At 37.7% G+C, this 27,107-nt stretch overlaps 1 protein-coding gene across 2 annotated transcripts; it reads right to left on the reverse strand.

Moving 5' to 3' along the window:
- Nucleotides 1-356: 356 nt before the first annotated feature.
- Nucleotides 357-26,590, reverse strand: WDR48 (WD repeat domain 48). 2 transcript variants are annotated; one of them, XM_005150024.3, is made up of 19 exons: nucleotides 26,532-26,590; nucleotides 18,462-18,602; nucleotides 18,275-18,353; nucleotides 17,924-18,006; nucleotides 17,676-17,805; nucleotides 15,670-15,758; nucleotides 14,684-14,785; nucleotides 14,102-14,326; nucleotides 12,630-12,704; nucleotides 12,194-12,296; nucleotides 11,778-11,875; nucleotides 9,850-9,957; nucleotides 9,348-9,444; nucleotides 8,783-8,878; nucleotides 6,886-6,991; nucleotides 5,391-5,478; nucleotides 4,725-4,801; nucleotides 2,986-3,178; nucleotides 357-2,375 (listed from the first exon to the last, which is right to left on the reverse strand). In XM_005150024.3, exons 1-19 carry the CDS (start codon nucleotides 26,577-26,579, stop codon nucleotides 2,280-2,282), a joined length of 2,034 nt encoding a protein of 677 aa, XP_005150081.1. In that variant the 5' UTR covers nucleotides 26,580-26,590; the 3' UTR covers nucleotides 357-2,279. The 2 variants fall into 2 exon arrangements, with proteins under 2 accessions (XP_005150081.1, XP_030905694.1); XM_031049834.2 differs by having other exon boundaries at nucleotides 18,275-18,350; nucleotides 26,532-26,588.
- Nucleotides 26,591-27,107: the final 517 nt, after the last annotated feature.

Here is a 27,107-nt window from a genome sequence, read left to right on the forward strand (position 1 = left end):
GGGGGTTGGAACTGGATGAGCTTTAAGGTCCCCTCCAACCCAAACCATTCTGTGATTCTCTGCATTTTGTAGTAAAAAAGCTCACACTGCCCATGCCAACAATGTTACTCCAGCACATTCTCCACCTCGACAAGATCTCAGAGCTTGCATTTGAAGATCTGCATGCCTGCTAAATTCTTCAACCATATTAAAAGATCATCTTTTAGGACTTCTGTTAAGGCCCTGCCATTTCTTCCGCCATTCGATTAGTTGAGGCTTCAAAGGACTCTGAACTCCCATGTAGTACAGCCATTCAATGGCAACAGTCCAAGCTCTGAAAGTGTGTAATTGATTCAATACACAAAACAACTTGAAAATATTTTAGCTAAAGCCTTTTATTCTATACAACTGTGAAACATCATTTACCCTTCCTGCATCGCAGACTGTTCTGTCAATCTTTCCTGAAACTGTGTTTCAAAACGGTTAGGAAAAAAAAAAAAAAGAAAAAAAAAGAAAAATTACGACCTTGGCTGATTTCAACCAAAATCACTGGGAGCAATTCCAATGAGTAAAACAGGACAGCAAGACAACCCAAAAAAGAAAACCAAAACTCCCCAAACAGTGCCTATGGGTACAAGCATATACCCTTGCTATTAATAAATACAAGTCAGCACAATTTATCTGTAAAGGTTACAGTTCTGTTTAACCATTTAATTCACAAATATCACTACAAATGTGCAGTTAGAGCACAATTGTGTCAAACTGAGCTTACACAGCAGTGGGGATTAAAAACTTAAAGCAACTCGTAAAAGGTGGGGAAAAAGACATACTAGCTTAGTGGTGAACCATAGCTTTTGTTCAAGTAGTGACTTTGTTTAGGTTAAGAGTGCAGAAGGGAAAGATTTGACTATTTTTTCAAACAAAATACAATGGAAAAATACTTTACTTTTTGTTTGACCAATACAATCCCAGTAATAGAATTTATTGGGACTTTCTTTAGGCCTCAACCTAGATCTTGATAGCAAGATACAGGAAGCGCAAGAGCGTATGTCTCCCGAAGAAACTCGAATAATATACTGCCCTTTGAAGGCACTTGTGCTTCTGCTTCAGACAAGAGTCATTTTTACACCATTTCTTTATGAGGATTTGCAATTTGCTCTGGCTACAAATGGTTTCTGGGACAGCCCCACATTTTCTCACGCAATGCTGAAATGCCTTTACCCCCTCCCCCCAATAAGTTAAACTCTATAAAAGACTACTATGAATCTATGACAGTCACAGATTTATAGAAATACCAGTGAAAAGAAGATTTGCATAAATCTATAACAAAAGAACAACTGCATATAAAACTTCGGGAAAGAAGTATTTTTATATCATGAATATGAAATCTACTGAGATGCTTCTAAAGCTTAACATTAAACACTGGAAGTTATTTTCAGAATGGTTTGAAGTTTTAACAAAATGTCACATAAGTTCTGGAGCACAGTTACCAAAAAAGAGACTAGTGTGTTTTCAGAACACCTAGGACACAGTGCAGGAAGTACTTACATAGATTTAGAAAGGAAATCTTGAAGATGCTGCAAAGCATGTTCACTCTGTTCTGATGCACAGCATCACTGGACTGACCCTGCTACAACATTTATCTAGTGTTCTTATTCTGCACGTCAACAGCTCTCAAAGCAAAAACTCCCTTGCAGTATTAAAACAAGTCTCATGTTAACCCTTCACTTGTAATTAAAAGGGCCGACCCTTTCAAGTATGCAATACTTGTTTCTTTTGTTTTTCTTCTCCAAATTTCTTTAAGTGGTAGAAATGTTTGAGTAACCTGTGAGAAATCACTGTAGGAATATTATGACTGGAATGTACTAAAAAAACCTCATGTGCACTTTTGTATTACAGTGTGAACACAGTGAGTTCCACGGCCAAAATGGTTTCAGATCAAGCATGAGCAGGTGAGGATATTATGTTCTGGAAAAGAAACAAAAGCAAAAAAGAGGAAGCAAAAGTCTGCACTGGATTATCATCCATTCTCTGTACACCTCACACAACATAAACCACTCAGGTATTTCCCATCTCATTGGCTGAGACTAGGACAGACTTTAGTTTAAGTCATATAGATTTTTTTTTCCTCTATATTACAGATCTATTAGTCACTTCAATTAAATGTATACTTTCCATTCATACCGAGTCATTAGAAGTCTCATCTACCTTAGGGGTTCAGTGGGCTTCTATAGTACTACTCTTGGAACCAGTACAGTATGGTCAAGTACGTAAGTCACCACTTGGGTCCACCACTCCCCTCACGTTGACTTCTGGCGATAATGAAGGGTCAGATCACCACCACTCTTCCAAATGAAGTGCTTTACAGTTCGAAGGTCCATATTCGGATCCAAAACCTAAATGGTAAAAATTCATCTTTTATTCCACAAATCTGCTAGACTGCCAGAAATCCAAAGATAAAACACCCTGGAGTTGGGCAAAACAATCCCTTGGGTGGACTGTCATCTAAGATGAACCATGCAAGGGGTCAGGTTTTTCAACTAGCAAGTAAACCTGATGCTGATTACTGAAAGATTTTAGCAATGTATAACTGCATATTACAACCACCTTCTCAATATTTAATCTTCATGCAATTATGCTTACTAGACAACTCATTATTTTGGAAATACTTTAAACTCTGCTATCAATGTAGAATTCAAAATATTCCAAAAATGTTAGAAATAGAACTCTATGGAATTGTATTAAGTCCACTTGTTGAGTTTGAGCAAGTAATCTTGTAAAAGGTTACCAGTCAGACCAAATAAAACAGTGATACTATATAAATTCTTTGGTCCAGCTATCTGCACCTATCTGAACTTGTGCCAGCAGTAAATTAACGTGATGTCAAGAAATTTAGTTTTAAAAGTAACAGATAATCTAAAGCATATTTCAAGCTCTGTATTCAGAAATTCACAACCAGCTAATTGCTAGACACTGGGTTTTGGCTAAACCACCCAAGAAACTTACCTGGTCCTGGCACAGAAGCTCAATTTTCTCCTCTGCTAGCACAGCAATGTCCTCTTCCTTTTCTTGTTCTCCTGCTTTTTCATTATTGGAAGAGCTAGTTGTCTGAGACTCATTATCCAAGTTTATAATTTTCTCATACACGTGTTCCATCACCTTTCTCACCTGAAGCATATCACTTGCTGACAATCGATCTCTATACAAGGTAAATAAAGTTTGCCAGGAAAAAATTTAAGAGACTGTATTTCTGATCTTCAAAATACCTTAACTCATCGCAAACTATACAAGTAGGCAAATAAGCTTTTTAGATTAGAAGTTTACTATTAAATTATCAGGACCATATAGAACACCATAACAGCTTTTTATCCCAAGATTCACAGAGCAGAAGGGACTCAGAAAAGTGAGACCATGCTGCATTCAGCTCTGGGGCCCCAACAGTAGGAGGACATCGACCTGCTTGGAGCGAGTCCAGAGAAGGCTGCAAAGATGCTCTAAGGGCTGGAGCACCTCTGCTATGGAGACATGCTAAGAGAGCTGGGCTTGTTCAGCCTGGAGAAGAGAAGGCTGCAGGGAGACCTTAGAGCAGTTTCCTGTGCCTAAAGTAGCCTATAAGAGAAGTTCTGGAGAGAGGCTTTTGACAAGGGCATGTAGGGATAACACAGGGGGGAATGGCTTGAAACTGGAACAGTCTAAATTTAAGTCTGATATAAGGAAGTCTTTCCTCATGAGGACAGTGAGGCCCTGGCACAGGTTGCTCAGAGAAGCTGTGGCTGCCACATCCCTGGAAGTGTTCAAAGCCGGGCTGGATGGGGTTTCGAGCAACCTGGTCTAGTGGAAGGTGTCCCTGCACATGGCAGGGGGTTGGAACTCTTATCTTTAAGGTCGCTTCCAACTCAAACCAGTCTGTGATTCCATGAAGATACTCAAAAGACCAAATTAAAATCAGAGCTTGTATGAAAAGTACTGTATACGACCCTTATTCTTTCAATAGAAAGTGGATTAGTAAGAGAAGGGCAAGGATAAGGAACAATAAGACTACACTGTTCCCCCTACTACATTAACAGAATGGCATTCTAAAGTAATTAGAAGCAGCAGTTTTTCCACAATGTACACACAAAGCCAATGAAGCTCCTCTTTCACAAATGTCTCTGATGTGAAGAATTTAACAAGACTTAAAAAGGAAGTATGCATTTGTGGAAAATACACAAAATTGTTGTATATAAGTGGTGGTAGGCATACTGCCTGTGACATTGACTTCATAGCTGAGGATCTGCATTGACTTCCAACCTACAGAGCTCCCAGTTACAACTGATGTGACAGGCAGACTATCTCACATTCCCTACTAGCAGATTTTGTACTTTTTCCTTTTAAAAGGCTATTATTTATCACTGTTAGCAGTAGGAAACATAAAACTGTCATTCTGAACAGTGTAATAATCTGCAAATTCATTTGTTTTCTGATTACATACCACAAAAGACAGTCTAATTTCAGCATTTAGTTTTTAAACATTCCTTAGCATAACTTAGGCAACTGCCCATAGAACCTAAAAGAAACTTCCAGTTCTTTCAAATATTCTGATATAACTCAAAGCTTTGGAGTGATGCTGCTTAAATAACTAGAAACTTCTACACATTCTTCAAAGCACAATGGGATTCTCTGGCAAACCAGCTTTCTGTTGGGTTTTTTTTTTGAGCTTGCAATTCTCTTTCTGCAGTTTTGAGAGTCAAATATGCATTACTTACTTTTTCAGAGTTTTTGCCCCTGATGATGAATGAGGTTGGAGGTAGAAGGGAATCTTATTGAATTTGGGCATATTTTTCTAGAAGGAAACAAATTTAAGAAGTGTTAATTTAGGATGAACTGTTACCAGCTCCTGTTTCTACCAGCTGGTATGTGAAGTATATTCAGCTCCTAATTATCAAAACCCAAGAGAGATTCTTAATCAACATAACCACCACAGCCAACTGCCAAATTACTCATACTCCTGAGATGCTCCAATTTAGATGATGTGCATATCATCTAGCTTTTGAATATAAATTATCATATATTTCAAAGAAAATTAGATGGTATCAGAAGACTGCAGCTATATGAAGAGTATTCTCTGTTCCAAGGCTCCACACTTGAAAAGGATACCAATTATACACAGTGCTTTGAATTCCAAGATTTTCTCTCAAAAGAAAGCAAGCAAAAATACTGTAACTGAACACATCAAAAGCAATGAATCTCAAAGGGTCTTGAGTAAAGACCTTGAGACCACTTATTTTAAATACAAACAGAGCAAAACTTAAAATGACATTTCAGATCCTGTACAATTAAAAAAAATAAAATTGTTGTTTACCTTAAAAAAAAACCAAAACCCAACACAAGTAACCCAATAAAAAAAAGCAAAATCCAGATAAGATACTTACATCTACAGTGATGTCAATTACCCATTGTGGCACAGTTTCATTAAGAAGCATAGATTCAGTTTCACCCCCTGAATCCCGACATAATAACCTAAACCACAGAGAAATAACCTTTGTGAATTAAAACAATTATTGTAATGTGCATTAAAAAGCTTTCAGGAGAGGACCCGCCCTTTTAATGGGCAGGGAGCGTGAACTTGGTTAGCTACCCCTTCACATCATCCAATTTATCAAGGAAGTGATCATGTATTGTCTGTAAAGACCAGAAAAGTAGCTTCAGGAAAAAGACAGATCCATGCAGCAGAAACATGGAAAAGCATTTCATGAGACTATAAGCTACGGCACAGAGAAAGTTAAAAAGTAAAATGCTACTCTGCTCACAGACTATACATTTGTGTGTTGAAGTCAAAAACCGTGAGAAAGGGAAACGCACGTGACATAAAGCAGTTCTTTTCTGTTTGGGAAAAAATGAGCTTTGCATATAAAGTGTCTGCTAAGCCCTCACCCAATGAAAAGAATAAAATCAATTTAAAGAAATGCACAAATGCACTTGGGAAAAAAGCCACATATTAATTGTATAAAGCCCAAATTAGGTATTTTATCAGAGTTCTGCAAGCCACCTTTTAGATTCAATAAACATGGCTTTTCCTTGAATAGTGTCTTTTCAGTGTTCTCTTGAGAGCAAGCCATAGAAGACTTAAGATCCACTCATACAGAATGGATGCAAATATTAAGCCCCAGCTATGATGTAAATATGTTGGTACTTCAGAAACAAACACCAGTTCTCAAAGCTGCAAAAGGGTACCCTGCTTTACAGACCAGTGCATGGACTGAGTTTTTGGGCCTATTCAGTCCAAGAAACAACCCCTACCCCTCAAATTTCAAATCCACTATATCAGTAAATATTAAAATCTTCATGCTACATAAAAGCTTGGCATTTGTTCTACAGCATTATTAAACTGTATCTGATGCATCAGATACCACAGTTAGGCTTTAAAACAGAATGAAAAGACAGATCCTGGGCTCTTACCTGCCAGAGCTTAGGACCTTCTAGTGGGTCAAGAGCTTTGGGGCATGGAAACCAATACTCTAGTGAGCAAGATTCTACTACTTGAGTCATTAATGCTCAAAGACTAGTAGAACAGGCCCATAAGAGGAATTTTACAAGAATCAAAAGTAGCACAATTTCATTCTAGAACAAAGTTCAGGCAGTTTGCAAGAAGAAGGCACCCAAAAAGAGCTCAATGCTTTGGCATACAATTCAGAACAATATACAGCTCTTACCATTGTAAAACCCCACATCTTGCTGGTGTTCAAATTCACATATTCAGTTGGATGATGCAAAATTATCATTTACAGTTGCTTATTTTGCCTGTTAAGGGCATGTCTTGAATGTATAGTACAGAACAGATGCAAATACTACATTTCTATAACATTTCTGCTTACACAAAGGAAGTTTTATTTAGCCACTGAATTTACATTCTTGAGCTTTTTTTACCTGAACAAAGTGCGTCCTCCAGCCTCACCAAAAATAACTGGTGTATGTGGTGGCACTTGAAAGTATCCGTTCCCTTTCTGGACTCTGTTCTCCTGCTCACCATTCACTATTGGAAAAAAATCAGTGAGACTGCACTAAGATTGGGTATACATAGACCACAGCGTGTCTTTTCCACCTACAGCTAACGTATTTCACACAAAACCATGAGCTTCCTAAGACCCAAGAAAATCCCTATTTCCAACGTACAGCAAGTATATGTAAAAGGAACAGTAGAGAGTAACTAGATCAGTACCAGTTTGTGGAGGCATATTTCAGAAGACTTTGAGAAAAGGGAAATGGAGCTCACGAGCCAAAACCTGATTACTAGTTTTCTCCAGTTCCTTGACAGGATTCTGAGGATTTGTCAAACTGAACAATATTAACACTAGAAATCAACTAATGAGATTCCATTGAGACAAGACTATTTCCTGCCTCCGCACTGACAGTACAAAACTTTGAAGCATGTTAGCTTTGCTCTTCCACCTGGGTTTGCCAGATGTCAATAGCGTACTAGTAAAACTCAGACTCATGTTTCCTTCAAGTTACTGCATTTTAAATTCAATGTATTTTTAGCTAGTTATAGCAACATGGTCTTCAAACACTGAAGAACCTCATTTGACATCAGATGGATAGGATAAGATTAAAGAAAAGTCAGCATGATTTATGTAACTCTTGAACAGCTGTTCAGAGCAGGATAAATACTGCATATATATATATATATATAGATATACACACAAGTGTATGTAAGTACATATATGTATATTTAAGTTCTTGTCTTCACACAAATTTCAGAGTCCAACAGTGTTATCTTCTTAAGTCACTGTTCAGTGTCAGTTTCTTAATTGTTTCTTTTGAAAGGGAAAATGAAGACTGATTCTGTAGTGAATATTCTAAACATTCCAAAATCCACAGCTATTCACAGAAATAAGTCATGCAGCATCAGTGTTCCAACAACGCAAAATCCTGTGAGTTATACTTCTCATTCATTGTCTAGCTCTCGAGAGGTAGCGTGCCAATACACAGAATTGTAAGAATTAGCCAACTTTGTCCAGAAGAGCCTGTCAAGTGGTGTAACCCACCACAGAGTTCATTTTGGAAAGAAGAAAGCAGCTAACTGCGGGCACAAACTTTGCCACAAAAAGGCAAGATATTGCTGAATTTACAGTTTTCTAATTGCCTTATCTGTAGAAAGTAATTTTTTAATCATCAAAACAAAGACTTTTTAGTCAAAACCGATCTCAGTTGAATTCAATTAAAATTTAAGAATTACACAGTCTCTATTATTCTGCCCAACTCAGCCATTATCTTATATCTTACAGAGCTATGTTTTTTTATTTCATACAGGATTAGATTCAGCATTATTACACCAGTCAAAGGTGGTATTGTATAGACCTTCCCTACGTACTATTCTAAAACCCACTGAATATATTTTTTACAATACATTTTCCTTTTATTTTATATTGCTCATAATGCCTAGAAGCGAAGTGGAATTATGTAAAAGAGTGGCTAACATTTACTAACCAAACAACAACTCTTTGCTGTCATTATCTAGGCTGTCTCTTTCCCAAGTCAAGCCTTAGTTTTGCCAGTAATTGTTTTTCATCAAGGCATTATGTTTCTGTAACTTCAGAATCATCTGTTCACCTAGTTTTCAGTGGACTAGAGTTCTTAAGAATTTTGCTGATACTTTCAGAAGAAGAGAGCTACTCAGCAAATTTTGGTGTAAAGCTAAATTAAAAGAACTTAAAAAACATTAGTCTGTAGTGCAGAGACAAGTACAAGACAGCAAGTCAAGACACAGAAATATAAACCGAATGTACAAACAAATCCTAAAAAAGGAAAATATTAAAATACCAACCGTGATTTATTTCATTTTCTTCTTCATCCATTGGATTGATATGTGTCCTAGGCCAATATTCCAGAAGTGCTTGTAGCAGAAGCCCTCCAAGGTTTACTGTCGAGACATAGTGAGGTACAATTTCCATTTATGTAAAAACCGATGGCATAATATTCTACATCTGATCCACAGATTAAAACTTTCCCAAAAGTCTGAGCAGCGCTGTTCCCAAAATAAACTATTTATGGGCACAAAAAAATCTCAAAGCCATACATTATAATCTTTCAGAAAAAGCTGATTTTAGAATCACTACTGCTGGATCACTTACTTGCTATAATATTCTCTAGATTAGGCAATAGTTCCAAGTTGAGGAATATAACTTTTTTGCTTCCAGAAGGTTTAAACCTAAGTTAAATAGAAAACCTGAACTTGACTGAAAATTTTCCAAAAAAAGAAACATTCTCACTGGAGAATTCCTCTGTAGAATGCAGCTACTGGCATCTGTGGCACTAGAATACATCACATAAATGGTGGATTTTATTCTGCTTTATTCTGTCCCAAAACACTGATATTAGTTAAAACTTACATTTTGGATCAGAACCATCTGGACTGCTAAATCCAGCATCCTTTGCTGAAACCCAGGCTGCAAAGCAGTCACTTTCATCCAAAGTAATTGTCAACATCTGTTGGGAAAAGACCACCAGGAAGAGGAATGCAATAGCTCTTTTGTATTAAATAAGCCTACAAATTTATTCTGCTTGTTACTGAGCTGGCAATATAAAACAAAGAATTTTTATGTGCATGACAACACATTTTGTTTACCAAGCTGTATTAATTCATAATTGGTATAGATGGATTTAAACTGACCCCACCATGAGGAAAACAAAAATTTAAAAAAAATCTGTTATTCAGTTTATTCAAAACTGAAGTAAAATTTACTGGTTTGCTTAAAAGTAAATATAAGTAATCAGATAAATGATTATTGTTCCTCAAAACTTATAACACACTAAAACATTTGTGAACAAACAGTATTATGAGAATATACGAAATATGACATTAGAACAACAGATTTCAGAGTTGTATCTCACCCCAGTTTTCAAGTCTACTGAGAACCAGTTCGGCACATACACCATTTTAAATCTCTTCTTAATTTCTTCTTCAAAATCTACCTTCCCAAGGTCTTCAACTTTACATGCCTGTACAGCAAAAGAAATGTACAAGTTTTAAAATTCTGAGTATCACAACATTCTGAGCCACAACAACACCTCAAATCTTTTACTTCACTTTCATATGCAGCTGATTTCTCCACAAGTACTGTAGTTCAGCAAAATGAGTGAAAGGTTCAGACTTTTCTCAAAAATGAACAGTAGTTTATGCCGTAATTTCTACTTTTTTATCATTTCTTTCTGAGGCAGTGGCATCAAGACAGTGGAGATATTACATTAACAAATAACATTTTCCCTATCACTGAGTAGCTGTCTTCTAGCATTCCCTGTCATTCTTCTCCTCATTACTATCAATATTTCAGTACAACTCTCCATCAAACACCAGTATGTTGCAAATCTCACAACAAATTCAGCTCAACTACTGCAATGGGAACAGTGGGTAAATCTGTGTGCAGATTCTTTTTGCCTGTTTTAGTTTATCTGTCTGTTTTATTTTGTACTTCTATTTTTGAAGTTCCTCAAGTAAGCTTGTTAATATCTAAACCCTTGTAATCCACTTGCAGAGTCATCCTGAAAACTGGAACACTTTAAGCAAACTCTAAAGATTGTAACCTTGCAAGACTTATTTCCTCAAAATCCAGGAAAAGTTACAGGAAGGAAAGACTGAAGGATGTAGCTACATGTAAGAAAGGCTTCCACTTTTCTTCCAGTATCGTCAGTAAAGAGTTTCAGCTTTAGAGTGCAGTGATCCTACGTGTAAGATAACACTTTCATCTGGCAAGTAAACCCATCTATAAAGTGAGTATGTATTTAAACATGCCTAAGAGATGCCTCTGAAAGCCTTACTAACAAAAAAGAGCTGAGTGAATATACCAATTAACATTAGCATTTTACTTTGGTTCTGAGATTTAACATTGTACTTAAATATATAACTGTAATATAACTGTAAATCAAGAGAAAAGCTATTCACTTTTCCACAGAAGTAATCTAGATAACATCTAGTACAAATCTACATTCTCCAACTTAATTCCCTTCTTTCCCACTTTATTCAGCAACTTGATATAAGTTGGCTAAGCGTGCTTTACTTCATAACCGAACCTTGGCTGGGGAACTGCATAGTTAAAAACGCAAAAATATTTAGAATTTCAAACAGGATTTTTCAAGAGAAGAAATTGCTGACCATCTCACTGATCTGGGATCCCAGTCCTGTCTCTCTGCATGCTTTTCCCGCTCATCCGATCAATCATTGTGTAAAGCAAGATACCAAAATGCCACGCCACGTCTCTCTCTTCTTACCAGGCAGGAGCCATGCTTCCTGCCTACTTTCCTTCCAGTCAGTCCTGCATTCCTGCCTGCGATCTTGACAACTAACAAGGAACACGGGAAGTTCACACTCCCAGAACAATTCACAGACCAATCCAAGCACACTCAGTTGGGATCTGTGGGTTTGTAGGAGGATCTGAAGCACAGGTTTCCCTTTTGCAGACTAAGCTTTCTTTCTGCACTAGGTAGACATGCTCACAGGCTCTATGAGCCCTCTTTGAAACACAACCTGATCAAACCAAACACTACTGTTTTCAGGGACAGAATTCAAGATGAATGTCAGGTGAAGGAAGACATCAGTACTTTACTCAATGTCAGCTTCACATCAAGCAAAGATGCAGAAAAGCTCAGAAATGCCCCATCTCCTTTTAAAAAGCAATCTTTGCATTTCTGTCTAGGGACAGAAAGATGACTTCCTTTCTACCAAAGAAATCTCCCTCACACACACACACACACACAGAGATATATAAAAAAGGTACAATATAATTAATCATCCAATAGTAGACAATCCAAAATTATATACTTACCTTCAAGACATCCCAGTATGCCACATTATTATTTGTGTCTTTGGTTAATATGTGTCTCTTGTCATTAAGAATGTGGCACTGAATAATACTAGCACCCCCTAGCAAACAAACAAGAATTAAGGTCACTACAGTGATTTATTTTTTATTTTTTTAATAATATGACATTAAATTAAGATGTATAACACAATGTGTGTGACTGTTCTTCGGTCTCACTATTTTATGTAAGATCTGGGTATCACCAAAGTTTAAGCACTATTTTAACTGTAACTAGCACTAGATCAATGATAAACACATTGTCTTTGTTTTGGCTGCAATCATAGTATCAAGTACCTAAAAACTTAACTCCATCTTAAAGATCCACCAGTTCTGCTAATGCTAACAGATTTTGTAAGGTACTCTGGAAAACAGCTGTTTACCTTTTATAACTTGGTCAGGCTGTGTACACAGGGGTGGTATGGGATTGGTACAATCATTATCATAATCTCCAGATGCTCTAAAATTATGAATTCCTTTCAAAGTCTAAAGAAACAAAATAGATACATTCATAATAATCTACAGACTTTGCTTTTTATCTGTGACAGCTGCCAGTTCACACTGCCACTTAGATGTTAACTGTCCAGTTCTGAGCAAGATAGTTTACTTCTAAAAGCAGCACAAAGAGATAGCAAAGGAAGTAATTAAAAGCTTAATGTCTTTTGATCAATTTCAATAGTTGCATTTCCTGATTTTTTAAAAGAAAGCTTAAAGATCATAGCAAGTCACAGCAAAATTGCAAGCAACAGTTCCCAAACCAAGACTGCAAATCCCATGACTACTTAATTGAATTCATAGGGTGTAAATTGTATCACTTACCCATTTATTCACAGAGGATTTAGTTGTTGCAACCCAAAGTGCTGGAGGAGGATCAGCTGATCTATCAAGTTCCATCTAAATAATGAAACCACAGATACTGTCAGACATGCTTAATTTTCCTTTGTTCAATTAATATTTGCTCTGTGTAGACATGTTCCCATACTCGGATGCATCTCAGACACAGCACTAGTTTCAGTTTACTAAAGAAATACAAAGTTGTTTTAAAAAGACAAATAAGCTGCAATATTTGAAATTCGAGTGAAATTGTTTCAAATATTCAACAAATAAATTCCAGACAATGACAACAGTAGATGCAATGTGTCTGAACACCCAGTATTCAAAGTTGCTTCTACCATGATGCAATCTTGTCTAATGGACAGTTTGGTAAGTACAACATTTTCTGAATTATTTTGCATTCAAATACTTCACATGGTTAAAAACAGAACCTGCTGAGTTCTGTACCAATTAAAACCCAGACCCTTATACATTTGGCTCTGCTGTTACATTTTTTGGATAATAACCAGTCAATGTAGCTGGTATATTACAGTCCCCCTTTGTTCTTTGTACAGCTGACCATAGGTTTAATTTTCTATTTTGAACTGCAATTTCTCAGATTCTGACTTTAACTACAGTAATATCTCCAGGATTTTATTTGAACATACTAAGCCAAATTTTACTCATAAGGAAAGACAGATTGCTTATATACTATCTGTTTCAATTGCACATTCCCTATACACCTACATGTTCCAAGGTCTTGTCATCTACTTAACAGACAGCAAAATAAGGAAAAATTCAAAAAGAAGTCTCTTCAAAAGACTCAGACTTCCACATACAGTTTTCTCCAGTTAAGAAAACTTCATGTTTAGGTGTTCAAAAAACCCACAATAAATTTTACCCCTGGTTCCCATGAGTATGCAACATATTCTAACACAATCCTGTGCATATACATTACTGCTAAGAAACATCCATTTTTTTCTAAAGCTGTGGCAATGTCAGCTTAATTTCTTAAAACTGTATTAGTCTGGTAAAAGCAACTTTTCATGTCTGTAGCATATTCAATTTCAGTAATATCTGAATTTGCATATTTTAAGTAGCTGCTAGGCATTTATTTTCTTCAGACAATTAAAGTTCAGGTGTAATTTAGGAGACAAAGCCAATACACTGAAGATGTGGTGCAGTAAACACTTGGTACCCAATATACATTCTATCAGTTTATACCTCAAGCCGTTATTTCATTAAACAACATGCAATACAATTACACTTTAATACTGTGAGCATGATTAAACCCTGGAACAGGTTATCCAGAGGCTGCAAAGTCTCCATCCTTGGAGATATTCAAAAGCTGTCTGGACATGGCCCTGGGCAATTGGCTCTAGGTGGCCCTGCTTGAGAAAGGGGGGTGAACCACATGACCTCCAGAGGTAATTTCCAACCTCAACCATCCTGTGATTCCCTGAATTAAACTCAATTACCTTAAGAACTGGTGCCTTTTCTTCACAGATAAGGACACGGATATCAGGGTTTCGTAAATCTGTACAATAAATCTTCCTGTCTCTTCCTCCTGAATAAACATGAGTGAAGGCTTCATTGACCTGCAGAGCCCAAACACCTTCATCATGGACTCGATATGTGGCTATACATCTCTGCTGCCCAAGGGACCAGAGGCGGATAGTCCCATCAGAGCTGCCTGAAAGACACTGAGCAACAACCACCATACTTAGATCAAGTGGGTATTTAAGTCTTCTGAAATAATTCTGTTCAAAACCAGCTTTCATAATTCTTATGGTTTGTTTTTTTTTCCATTAAGACAGTGCTAAATAAAGCCTAGCAGTTAATAACTCTAGTCACCTTTCCATAGCTAGATGGACCCTGTAATACAGCAGAGCTTTCACCCACCAGCCTCCCTCCCTTAATCATTATGATATTCTGTATAATCTGTAAAACACAAAATGTAACTTAGTAAGTAATCTATGATATAAAATAATTATATGGAAAAAGACTAATGATATTTCTATATTCTGCAAAATGCCTTTGTCTCAAGTTAAAGCACATACCTGTGTGCCGTCTCTGTTCAACAACAATGCTTTTACGTTGTCTGTGTGCCCTTTGAGTTTCATTAGTTTTGCACAAGTTCTCGGATCCCACACCCTTAGAACCTACATAAACAGACATTGGAAAACTGGCATTAACATCTTTCTTCCCACAGATGCATTTTCTCTACAGAAAATTAAGCCTTTCTGGATGAACTGACACTTATTCTGAAAAGAGACATCCATCACAGAAAACATACTTCATTAGAACAAGAGGTACATAACTACATCTTATGAACCTATAACAATCAGACATGATTTTCTTTGCTTGATTTTATTTTCCTTTTTCTGGCTTTTTCTATCTTCTGAAGAAATTAAAGAATGGAAGTGACTGTGAACAAGACAGTGTGATGTGGGGGAAAAAATATAAATTCTGAGAATCCTCACGGGGGCTTCACTATTGTATCCTATTTTCATTTTTATATTGACTTAGAAATAAAATAATCTCAAGGTTAGATTAGGTAAAAAAACAGCTTGCCAGGAACTTCAGGGCATTTCACCTTCCTTTACAACAAAGAGCATGGTTTGTCTCTCAGGGACACTTGAACTTCATCATCGTATTTCATTTCCCAGTTCCTGCAGGGATCTTACAAATTGCTGGCACCACTTTCTTCTTACCTGTGGCAGCTGCTTCAGTTTTTATAATCATCTCAGTAATGTGCCCCTCCAGTCAGAGCTCTTGTGGTGAAATGGTAGACAGGAGGTTACACAAGAAGATCTAGTTGTCTCTTCTGTGTATTAAAGCTATATGGATATATATATATACATCTTTAAACTGAGGTAGGTAGTTGTATCCTACACTTACACTCCCACTTAAAAAAAAAAGGGTCTATCCTCACTATTAAAACCACAACAGTTGCTACAGACATGACATTGAAAAAATGAATAAAGTTGCCTCTTTGTATTAAACTTTGAACTGAAGTGGAATGAGCCTTACCAGACTTGCTTACCTTTTCAGTGGACCCTGATACAATAACTGTTCCCATTTGATTCATTGCAAGGCTGTAAATTGAGTCTTTGTTCCCACTCAGGGAAGAAGCTATTTCAAAATAAAATTTACATTTTCAATCTTAATGCTGTCATTTGAAAAACATACGTATTCACTTAAAACATAGAATTTTAGGGTATTTTAATAACCTCTGATCCAGGGAAATAGTGTCACAATACCTCATATATAAAGCTACTTTAAGAAAGGCTGTACACAGCATACTGCTAGGAAAACCCCATCCCAACTCTTAATCTACTGCTGCATAAAAATGAAGGAACCCCTCAGACTTATGATAATTACTATCATTGTAACCTTTTGGCACCACAATACAGTGCCAGGACCATCAAGGTACTACTGCTCTTCTCAACTACTTTATTAGCGAATTATACTTCTATGTGATCTTATGATACATCTCATTTGGATGTAAGTGCAGAGATTTTTTTTTTCCAAGCCAAGCAGCAATATGATTCTACATTAGATATTAAATGCTTTTCTCTTATTTCAGCAGAGATGCATTACTGAAATTACACTGCAGTACTGAAATGTGTTACTTGAGCACAGATGCTACCTCTGCGTTTGTGAAAACCATATGGCAACTCCTTAGCATCACAATCACCACCGGAGCTGAGGAATTCTGGGCCCTGTAGCCTAATCTACTTTTGGACAGTGTAATGTACCAATCCCTCAGCTGGGAAAAGCACAAACACAGCAATGAAAATCATGTATTCAGAAAGCACCATCTCAATAAGCCTCAAACCCATACAGCCTAAAAGACTGTGAATAGCAACAAACTGTATTGCCAGCAGAAATGTGAACCTTTATATAATGATTTATGTATATTACGGAACTAAGTGTCTAAGAACAGCATTTGTGACTTAATATCATAAATATTTTGTCAGAGTGGAAGAATTATACACCTTTACTTCAGGGTCCTCTTAACCACTAGCTATGGCTATCCAAATGTAATCTATTATTCGTAGCCAAAATAAAGTGATAGTATTTCACTGTCCCCAGAGCACAGTTGAAGGCATAAAGCAGAAATGAAAATGCTTGAAGATTAGAACAGTGTTCAACAATGATAATAATTTATGAAAAGAATGTACAGAATTATTACAAACTGAACATCAGGAATGGAAGAAAGAATCTTAAGTGTACAGCAGCACAATTTATGCCAGAACAAAAGCAAAGCTTGACTCCACCGTCTTCCAGAAAGGACTACCTCTCAAAAGCAAAATCTCAAGATTTTTATGCTTCAACCTATCAGATGCACCTTTGGTTTTAGAACCTATCAAATCCATAAAATTAATACACCTTTCAGAACTAGCCAAAACTTTAATTAAAAAAAAAAACCACATCAAAACAACTATATGCCTGCTTTTTATTTACAGAATCACATATTCCTGAAATTTCTTAGAAGTATGTCTGCCAGTCCCAAATTTTAGTTTTGCAGATTTTTCCTCAGACACTCCTAACTTATGAATAAGGAAGCAAGTAGTCTTGTTTAGAAAGTTCAAATGTGGCAGTGTAAGCTGGCATGTTCTTTCCTAATACATACATCTGGGACACTGCTACTGTTTAAGCATGCATCCAACACTAAGTATAGAATGAAAGAGATCAGTCACTTTGAACTCATTTTCCAAACTACCTACAAGCAACAAACGCTCCATAGGCAAACTGTTTCTCAAGCTAAAGCTCTCTAAAGTTTTAGAGAATATCAGCACATTACATTTCAGGAGAAAATGTTCAGAGACCTATTCTCTGTCCTACATGGTATGTCTGTCAGCTGCTCTAGATCTTCAGCTACTATGGAATACAACAGATGGACTGATTATATGCTAAAATGACCTTAAAATTTTTTGCACACTTTTTATGTACACACAGAAACAGGTATCTATAGTTTTAAATTGATCCCTCAGATTATACTGCTCAGTAAAATGCATTGCTTGCCTCCCCTCCCTAGATACCTACTTGTTACGGTGTTATTTGAGGCAGTCAGTGCTGTTAGAGTATTTACATCCCAGAGGAATATCTGTCTGTCCAGCCCGGCAGATGCTACCAGTTCTTTGTCTTTTGCATATGCTAAGGCTTTCACATAATCCTACAATAAAGTAAAGATGACAATATGAATTAACAACATTATCCATTTAAAGTCTCTATCTTAATATTTAAAAGATTGCCAGTGATAACACACAGTATCTAAAAATAACGTTTTTCACCTTATGCGTCCTTAGCGTTGACATGCAAAATCCCTTATGTGCATTCCACACTTTAACAGTAGTATCCGAAGAAGCAGATATCACTAAATAGGAAAGAATAAAGAGTAAACTTCAATGGCTTACATATTAGAGCACATTTGTACTACTCCAATATGCTTTTCAAAAAGATTAAAAGAATCACGTGTATACACATAATTTTTCATTAAAACACCCGTTTACACTATTTATCAAATTTAGTATAATTAATTAGTGATGTATATTGTAAAAGATGGAAAACCATTAAATCAGCAAATAATATGCCGTTATACCCAATTTATGAATACTGTAGTTTTCAAACATTTAAGTACTTACATGTTTTACCACTGCAGCAGAGCACAATATCATTTACCCAATCTGTGTGATGTTCCATAGATGCTATATATGGGTCCTGCTGCAAATTAAGAAAAAAACCATTATCAGATGTATACCTATAGGCAACCAATTAGCATGATAACTGGAAAAAAGTAGATTCAGACATAGGAATCCTCCCATGACTTACCTTGTGCTGATTGACACTCCATATCCTTATAATAGAGTCTCGGCCCGCTGTGAAGAGCCTATTTACTGCTGGATCCAGCTGAAGTGCATTTACCCCATTTCGGTTATACTTCTCCACTTCATCTCTAATCACATAGGAGACCTGAAATACATTTACACAAATTCAATTATGGTATTAAGATATCAACTTGGCCATAAAATCTCAATATTTACTTTAACCTTTGTGAAGTTTTTCAGATAGGAAATAGTAAGAGCTTTACAAGCATTAAATAAGTCTGTCAGTTTGAGAGTTACCAACACCATCTGAGTCATTTCACCCTCCCAGAAAAAAATGGGGAAAAACAATAGAGAAGACATAAGCAGGGCTAGAACTGGAGCCCGAAAGATTATCTAATTGTTACAACTCAAGCTTAGACCCAGAGAATCCTTAGTTGATTTCGCTGCTCTGTGCAGGTATTTTGGGTGGTCTCAGACAACACACTGAGTTTGTGTCTCACTTCCTAAGTAGTTTTTGTATTTTCTATATGCTGGGATGACAGTATTTCCCAGACTCACAAGGGAAAAGATACGGTCACTAAGGATTACAAAGCACTGAAAGACTGCAGATACAAAATATAGCTATTTCAAGCGTCACTATTATTTTTAAACCGATTTTTAAAAACTACCTATTTTCTAATATAAGCAGCACAAGTATTTACTGCTCTTTCAGTAAACAACCCCTTTGGTTTCTTTCATTCTGTATTTGACAGTTCTGGTGTATATGTTATTTCACTGTTTTGTCTGGAAACACTAAAAGGAGATTTAAGGAGATAAAGGCTACAACACTCTCCATTATTACTGTTCAGTAAACACAGTTATAATGCACTGCAGTTTCTTCAGAGCTACTCCATTCACAGTGTGCTGCATCTCTCCTGATGTTTACACATTACTCTGAGGAAAGCCCTCACACATTTAGAGAAAAGGAGAGGAAGCTGCTAGCGATGAGTCTTCACCAGTTCTGTAAAATATAATCAGAACAACATGGTCAAATTTCACGCTTGGTATAATCCAGTCTACCCACAGCAGGAATCATTTGGATACATAAGTACCAGTGTTTTGAAAATGCTTTCAAGAAGTAGTATTGGGCTAGAGAACTGAAAGCAATTTTTCACTCCAATAACTGCATTGTACCAGTCTAAAGAAAATATTTTCCAAATCAGGTTTCAGTTACACAAAATAAAACCAACAAATTAAACAAAATGTTCAGTGGTCCTTATCACTAAAGAAATGTTTTACAGCATTTCAGATTCTATACCACAAGAACTGATGTGTCCATTTGGTGAATGTGGGCAACACTTCAACTGAATTATCCCATCCCAGCACAACTAAATAAGAGAACTGATGCTTCTATAAAGTACATATCCAGTCCTATCCTCCATTTTAGTAACAGCTGCCACAGCTCTATAGAACAACACTGGAGGATCAAAATTAAGAGCCTCCTGAAGTCAGATGTCCTTTACTAAATTTATTATGCCCCACTGCTCTTAGAGCATTTCTTGCTGATAGTCTTTGCTAGCTGCTCACAGTTCCTGTAGTCACAGCTCTTCCTCCCAGTTGCACATTGTGTCCTAATTTCCAGCACTTTGCTACTCTCACCCATAATATTCCTTCTATCTACACTCAAGTCTCTGCCTACACACATATTCAGAGACGTTACTAAGAGAAGACACCATCAACCTTGCATTATAGTGGTATGTTAAAATACTTCAAATACTTTAATGTGATGCAGCATGTGTATGTGATGCAAAGCCCAAGATGTATGTGGAACTCCTCACCTGGGCTTGATCATAACATGTCTACATTGTCAGAAGACCCAAACAGACCACTTAAGTAAAAAATGTTGCAAACAAAGCCCAGGTTTAATACGATACAAAACACAAGGCAAAGGAATGGCCATCAAGTTCACAATGCTTTCAAATCCTTTGAATAAAGCGAATGAAAATATTCAGCTAAAAATATGAAGTATAAGCAGATGCCTTCTAACACGAACAACTCTACAATGCTATGATATTAAACAAATTAAAAACCTAAAGATCAGGAGATCAAATTTTGTTTTAGTTATTAGGGAGAAAAATCTCTTCCTGAACTACAGTACCAGACTCAAGCTTAGGAGGAACGCTTCACTTCTTGCTTCTCAACCTGTTAGCACAATGTTTTTTGACAAATCTTCAATTTTTAGATTTGATTCTCTTCTTTCAGTCATGTCCCGTATTTGTTGTATTTTCAGGTATAATATAGAGCTCCTTATTCTACTCTATCACTGTTTAAACCCAGACGGTAACTGAGAACCATGCAGCCGCTCGCTCACTCACTCCAGTTTATATACTGGGCATGATGTGCTGTGGTATGGAATACCTCTTTGGCTAGTTGGGTCAGGTGTCCTGTCTCTGCATTCTCACAATTTCCCCTCCTCCCTTGCAGAGCATGAGACTAAGGAAGTCCTTGTTTAGAGTAAACATTACTTAGCAACAACTAAAAACATTGCTGTTCTCAGCGCTGATCCCAGGCTGAAAGTCAAAACCACAGCACTGCACCAGCTACTAAGAAGGAGAAAAAAAATGGCTGCAGTAACTGAACCCAGGACACACTAATAAATAACACTGTCAAGCTATGTTAGTGACCCAAGCATTTTAAAAAGGAGCCTTTTGCCCTTGACAATGCTACTTCTTTTTTTGATTTATGGGAATTCAAGTAAAGAACAGCCATAAATAACCATTTTAAAAATGCAGAAAAGCAAACAGTGGCTTACTCTAGTAAATAATGTACCTTTCGTAAATGATCGATACTGTGGAAGTTGAATCATATTTCTATATTTATCTTGACAGAATTAAAGTTTTCATAATTTCTTGAAATGCAATGAACATTTTCTTGCTAAAATGAACTAAATATTTTTATCAACACAGCAATGAGCAGTAAAAAAAGCTCATAGAGATGAGATGTAGTAAAATAATCTTCACTATTTTCTACAATGTAATTTGCATAACCGTTCAATTTCTGTAGAGGGGCTTGAAATTGTGGCTGTCAGCTCAACTAAGCACTGGTTTTCCATCATTCAGTGATGTGACCGGGGAAAATGACCACTGTTTCCCACTACCACCAATACTGAAATACTCAAATGAAGGTCAAATTTAATTTGTTCTTTAATCCACTTAGGAACTTCCAAACATTAATTTAGCCAAACACCTCTTGGCAAGTATTGTTTATTTCAAGAGAACAGAGACAAAGACAGGAATTATAGTGTTTTAGGGTTAATGAGTAGATATTAGAGTGAAAGCTAGATCTCAGCAACTGTGACAGCTATTTTTCAATGATAAAGGTGATTCTAATCCATATGAACCATTGCTCCTTAAAATTATTTTTTTATTTCTAATACTAAAAGCACAAGGGGAGAATAGTAAAATGGAAGAAAATTATTTTGATGTCAGTAAGTCTGCTGGATACCACATCAATATTTCCAGTGAATACTGCTATTTGGGCAGTTCAGTAAGGACAAGACAAACCACTTTTCATGAAAAGAATATGAATCAAAGATGATTACAGTGGCACAAAAAAGGACTCTCCAACTCTTAGTAGAGGCCTAATGACATCCAAGTAATTGTCAACTCCTCACACTGGAGATACTTAATAAATTTCTCATCCAAACAAAAACTTGTTAGATGGTCCACTCCTAAAAAAAACCCCTAGAACAAAACACATGGAATATGTGGCAGAACTAAAAATAACCTCACAAAAATTTGCTGTACACTACATGGAACCTTTTAGAAAGACAGGTATAACATCAGAAGTATCCAGACTTATATTCAAATACACTAATTATATGGTAACACAGGGGGACAAATTAAGGATTCCACAGCATCTGTTGAAAGGGTACTGAAATGCCTCTCAACATATGGAACTTAAAACAGATCAATAATAGCAACCACAACTTGATCTGAAAAACCCGACACTGGTGTAAGAGTGCCAGACAGCAGGCAAGCTTACTAAGATGAACAAAGTAACGTTGCTGATAAACCACATGTGGTTCTCTATTATCTTGGAGAAAAGAAGGTCAGGAAATGGGGGATTCTGTTTGGTTGTTTTTTTAAATTTGAATGTCACAGAGTATAGAAAGGTAAGAACTATTAGGAAATATAGTAATTATACAAACAAATACAAAAAAATAAAGTATATATTTAAGTATGTGTGTATACACATATACCTAACCAACATAAAGCATTTTGGCTGAGAAGCAATTGCTGTGATAAAATTCAACTCTGACCTGCAGCATATACATTTTTATCACTCTAGATAAGATACTATAATCTGCCTAGAAAGGACTATGAAGGTCATTGGGAAGTTACGACTCTTAAGCCACATTCACTTCAAACAGGGTGCACTGAAAGCACATAACTGCTTTGTTCATTGCACTGATTTATAAAGTCCATTGCAAACCACAAAGATAATAATGACTGTGATATAGATCACAGTCGTTTTATTGCCATGATGGTCTGGCAGGGACAAGATTTGTGGGATATGAAATATTTTAGTAATGACCAAGACCTTTTACATTTGTACTGCCAAAGCTTTTAGAAACTCCCTTAACAAATAAGAATCACTGAAGCAGTGCACAAACATCACAAGGTGATGGATACTCATTATACAGTTGATGGGATTCAGTACCCTAAATGGATCAGGATTAATCATTTTAATTACTATTCAAGAGCTCCAGTGATAAACCTACTGTCAACAGATAACATTTCGGCACACAGAGCCAAGTGAATTTCCTACAGGATCTACAATGTGTTTCCTGCATGGATGAGTATAGCAGCTGATCTGAAATCTTGTGACCCTTGCTATATTACAAGTCTTAGAACAGATTTTGCCTTCATCGTGGAGGAAACAGTGAACAGCCGAGCTCTGATGACACTCATTCCTTGTTTATAAGAAAAATTTCAAAGACACAAATGCTATTGCAAGCAATTAAAAAAATGGAATTTCTCATAACCACTGGAAGGATTCCATGAGATTTTTACATGAATCACATTTAAAAAAGAAGAGCAGCAGTAGTCTACCACCAAGGGTAAAAAACACTAAACTACTGCCTTAATAATTTAGTAGGGCAATCGTTAAGTTTTTAAATTAAAAACATACTGATACTTGAATTTTTGATAAAATTCCAGACCTTAGAATAAAAGCAATGGAAAGCATTAAGCAATTAATTCTATCCTTTTACAATGGCATCAACTTGCTAGCTATTCGTCTGCTTATTATAAATAAAATAATAAATTCATACATTTATCATATATAAAATATAAATGTAGATGTAAAATCTAATGAAGTACAGCACACAAAATCTAATGGTACTATCAAAAAATATTTTAAGTGGGTTTTAACCATAAACACCACTAAAGAAAAAAGCCCTATTAAAAATGGTACGGAATCAGAGGCTGAAATATTTTCTAAATGTAAGGGTTTTTTGGTTCACTACTTTCTAATTGCTGTCAGAATGCAGTATTTGTGCATAAATATGACAAAGTCAGTGCAAAAAGATCTTTTTGTTCTGTAGAAGACAAAGACAAGAAGGACTTAAAATTCATTCAATAATGGTACATGAAAGATGCTAATCCAAATCACTTATGGAAAAATCCCCATGTTCTATTAACAGGTTTAGAGTGTGGGGTTGAATTTATTCTGGCCAGGCAGCAAGTCTGGGGTAGCAGCTGCAATGTAACCCCTCAAGGGCTGCTACTTTAAGCATCCTGCTGAAAAGTGGCGTAATCTTAATTCACAGTAACATATCTGTGTCATGGTTTGAGCATGTTTGAGCATTTTTCCTCCAGAGCTCTCTCCCTCCAGCTTTCTCCTTCCCAATATGCCTTCCTGGGCATCACGTGCTATGGTATGGAATACCTCATTGCCTAGCCTGGGTCAGGTGTCCTGTCTCTCCTTCCTCCCGGACTCCCCTCCTCCACCTGGCTGGAAAAAAACCTTGAACAAAAACACCCTCAAAACATGCTCAAACCATGACAATCTGAAAGCTACATCATATGGCCAGCTGTTTCTCATCACACAACAGTGACACCTCTACATCCCCGTTTCACTTATCATAAAATGGCTTGGTTTGCAAAGGACCTTAAAATCAACCCAGTTCCAACCTCCTGCCATGGGCAGGGTCACCTCCCACTACACCACATCACTCAAGGCTCTATCCAATCTGGCCTTGAACACTGTCAGGTATAGAGCATTCACAACTTCATTGTGCAGCCTGTTCAAAACCCGGTATCAGAGGCCTTTCTACTGCAGCCTGTAGACATACATTGCTAAATTTACAAAACATCAACAGCCTACTGCTGCACATTTCAAATGCCTGACTTACATGCACATAATTAAACTTCTCCGCATGTTTTTATGTAAGTTATTTTGAGGCCTAAAACATCTATTCTGATTTAACCCTTATAAACATAAATTATATGCAGAAGCACCTTGAACTGATTATTTTGGATGGTTCTGCTTACCGGTAAAACAGGTACATCCAAGATAATAATAGTGCTGATTTCCATAATCTTCAACCAGCTCTCCTGCCATGTAAAGAATTGAGTTCCTCCATGACCGAAAGGTATTTTTTAAAAAATCTTCATCCCCTAGCCTCATAAGTTTTGGAGAAATCTTTTCCTTCTCTCACCCCCAACCCCCAAACTTCATGTAGCAGCACCCTAAATGCTTAGCCATTAGGAAGCAAACCAAATCATTAGTGGTTTTAACCACTAATGGTTTTAACCACTCCATCACAGCTGATGGCTATAACAGCCACTTAGAATTCCATTACAGGAACAAAATCCTGTCTCTAACCAAGTAGGTGAAACAGTAAGAGCACTAGAAAATACCTAGTTTCTACTCAAGGGTTTATATATGCTTATAAAGTTACTTTCTGCAGATCAAGACTTACAATGTACTGGTTGAGACACAGCAGTGCCTTAAGTGGGAAAAAAAAACTCATAACAATAAAAGTGGAAAATACAACATCGTAAGCCAACACAAAACCACCTGTAAATACAACATACTGACCTAAGTAATATTTGCAAAAGGAATACAGTAGTAAAAAAGGAAACAAAGTACTCTTTGATGCATGCTGCAACAAAGAGGAAAATGATACTTCATAAAGAAATAGGACTACATCAAAGAAAGCTCTAGTTATCGTAAAATCCCCCTCCTTATGAGAGCAACTGTAAGAACTTGTTTATCTTTTCCACAGTGAAAAATGTAAAAATGTTTAAAGTGCTGGTAGTATCACAAGAAAAGAACAAATAAGTGGAGAACCGTAACAAAACAATTTTCATGGCTTTTAATGCTAAGCACTCTTGACTTTTTACACACGTTTCAGTAATTCCAGTCTCCATCACGGCTACAACAGTGTACTCATAGTCACACAGGAGCTACATCACGAGGTCTGATCGTCTCTCGGGTGGGCTGAGAAAGTTTTTACACCCAACATACAGTTCCGGCCCCGCTGTTCCTTCAAGAAGCACTGCGCGGAGCTGGAAAAGGCAGACGGGCGGGAGCCTCAGCTCACTCCGCCAGGGCTGGGGCACCTGACCCCATTCGGCAGGGAGCTGCACCTCATCCCTGCCGGCTGGCCAGGCCGCGGTACCAAAGGCAGTCACCCCCCCCCCCTCCTCACAGAACGTTAGTGGAGTCGCAGCGGAGATGGGGAGGAGGTGCTGGGGTGGGGGGGGGGGGGCTGGGGTGGGGGGGTGGTCCCCCCTTTACCTCAGTGTTGTTGGGAAAAAGAAGACTGCGTTGCCACAGGAACCCCCAATCTCTGCACCTCCTCAGCTAATAGCAGTCGCAGCTACAGCCCCCCCAGCGCCAAGCGGCAGAGCCCCCGAGGGAAACCCTGCCTGGCCCGAAGCACTACGTCCGCTCTCCGCCACCTGCCCGCCGCCCCCGCCCGTCTCCCGGGCCACGCTCCGCCTCGCCACCCTCCTCCGGCCGGGCCAGGCAGCGCCTGGACCCCGGCTCTCCGCGGCCCCCCCGAGCCCCGCCTCGTCCTCACCTGCACTTTCCTCCGCCCCGCCGTGTTCTGCCGATGATGCGTCGCCATCTTGCATGTTGACACTCTAATGTCATTTCCGAGGAGGGACAGCCGGACCGGAAGTCAGGTCCCCCCTCCTATCGGAGCCCGCGTAGCGAGCTGGGGCGGGAGCGGGCACCGCCGTAGGCGTTGCTAGGGCAACGGGCGGAAGGGGCGTGGCCATGGGATGGGGGAGGGGGGAACAACTCTCCAGCCCTTTTCTCAGTCTCCGCCTCCTACAGCCCTTAGCTGTGGAAGGTTGGGAGGTTCTTCGGGTGTATTTGTCTTTCCAGAATCATATACACCCGGCTACGTTGAAAAAGATCTTTGAGATCATCAAGCCCAACCATTAACCCAGGACCACCACTAAACCCTATCAATGAGAGCCTCATCTATATGGTTTTTGAACATTTCCAGGGATGGTGATTCCACCACTTCCATGGGCAGCCTGTTCCAATGCCTGATCACCCACTCTGTGTAGAAATTATTCCTAATACCCAGTCTAAATCTGCCCTCTTCGTCCCTCCTTAAGGTGCCCCAAGGGCCATGTTTTCCCCC

The sequence above is a fragment of the Melopsittacus undulatus genome, chromosome 1 (genome assembly GCF_012275295.1).
Source record: "Melopsittacus undulatus isolate bMelUnd1 chromosome 1, bMelUnd1.mat.Z, whole genome shotgun sequence".
In the NCBI taxonomy this organism is placed as follows: Eukaryota; Metazoa; Chordata; class Aves; order Psittaciformes; family Psittaculidae; genus Melopsittacus; species Melopsittacus undulatus.

Bases quoted from the DNA above. Each gene is read 5' to 3' on its own strand.
- WDR48 (XM_005150024.3), bottom strand. From the start codon at position 26,579: ATGGCGACGCATCATCGGCAGAACACGGCGGGGCGGAGGAAAGTGCAG. The intron at 14,786-15,669 runs GTAAGCAAGTCT...CTGTTTATGTAG, and splicing joins TATCAGGGTCCACTGAAAAG to GTTCTAAGGGTGTGGGATCC. The intron at 9,445-9,849 runs GTGAGATACAAC...TTTTCCCAACAG, and splicing joins CAGTAGACTTGAAAACTGGG to ATGTTGACAATTACTTTGGA.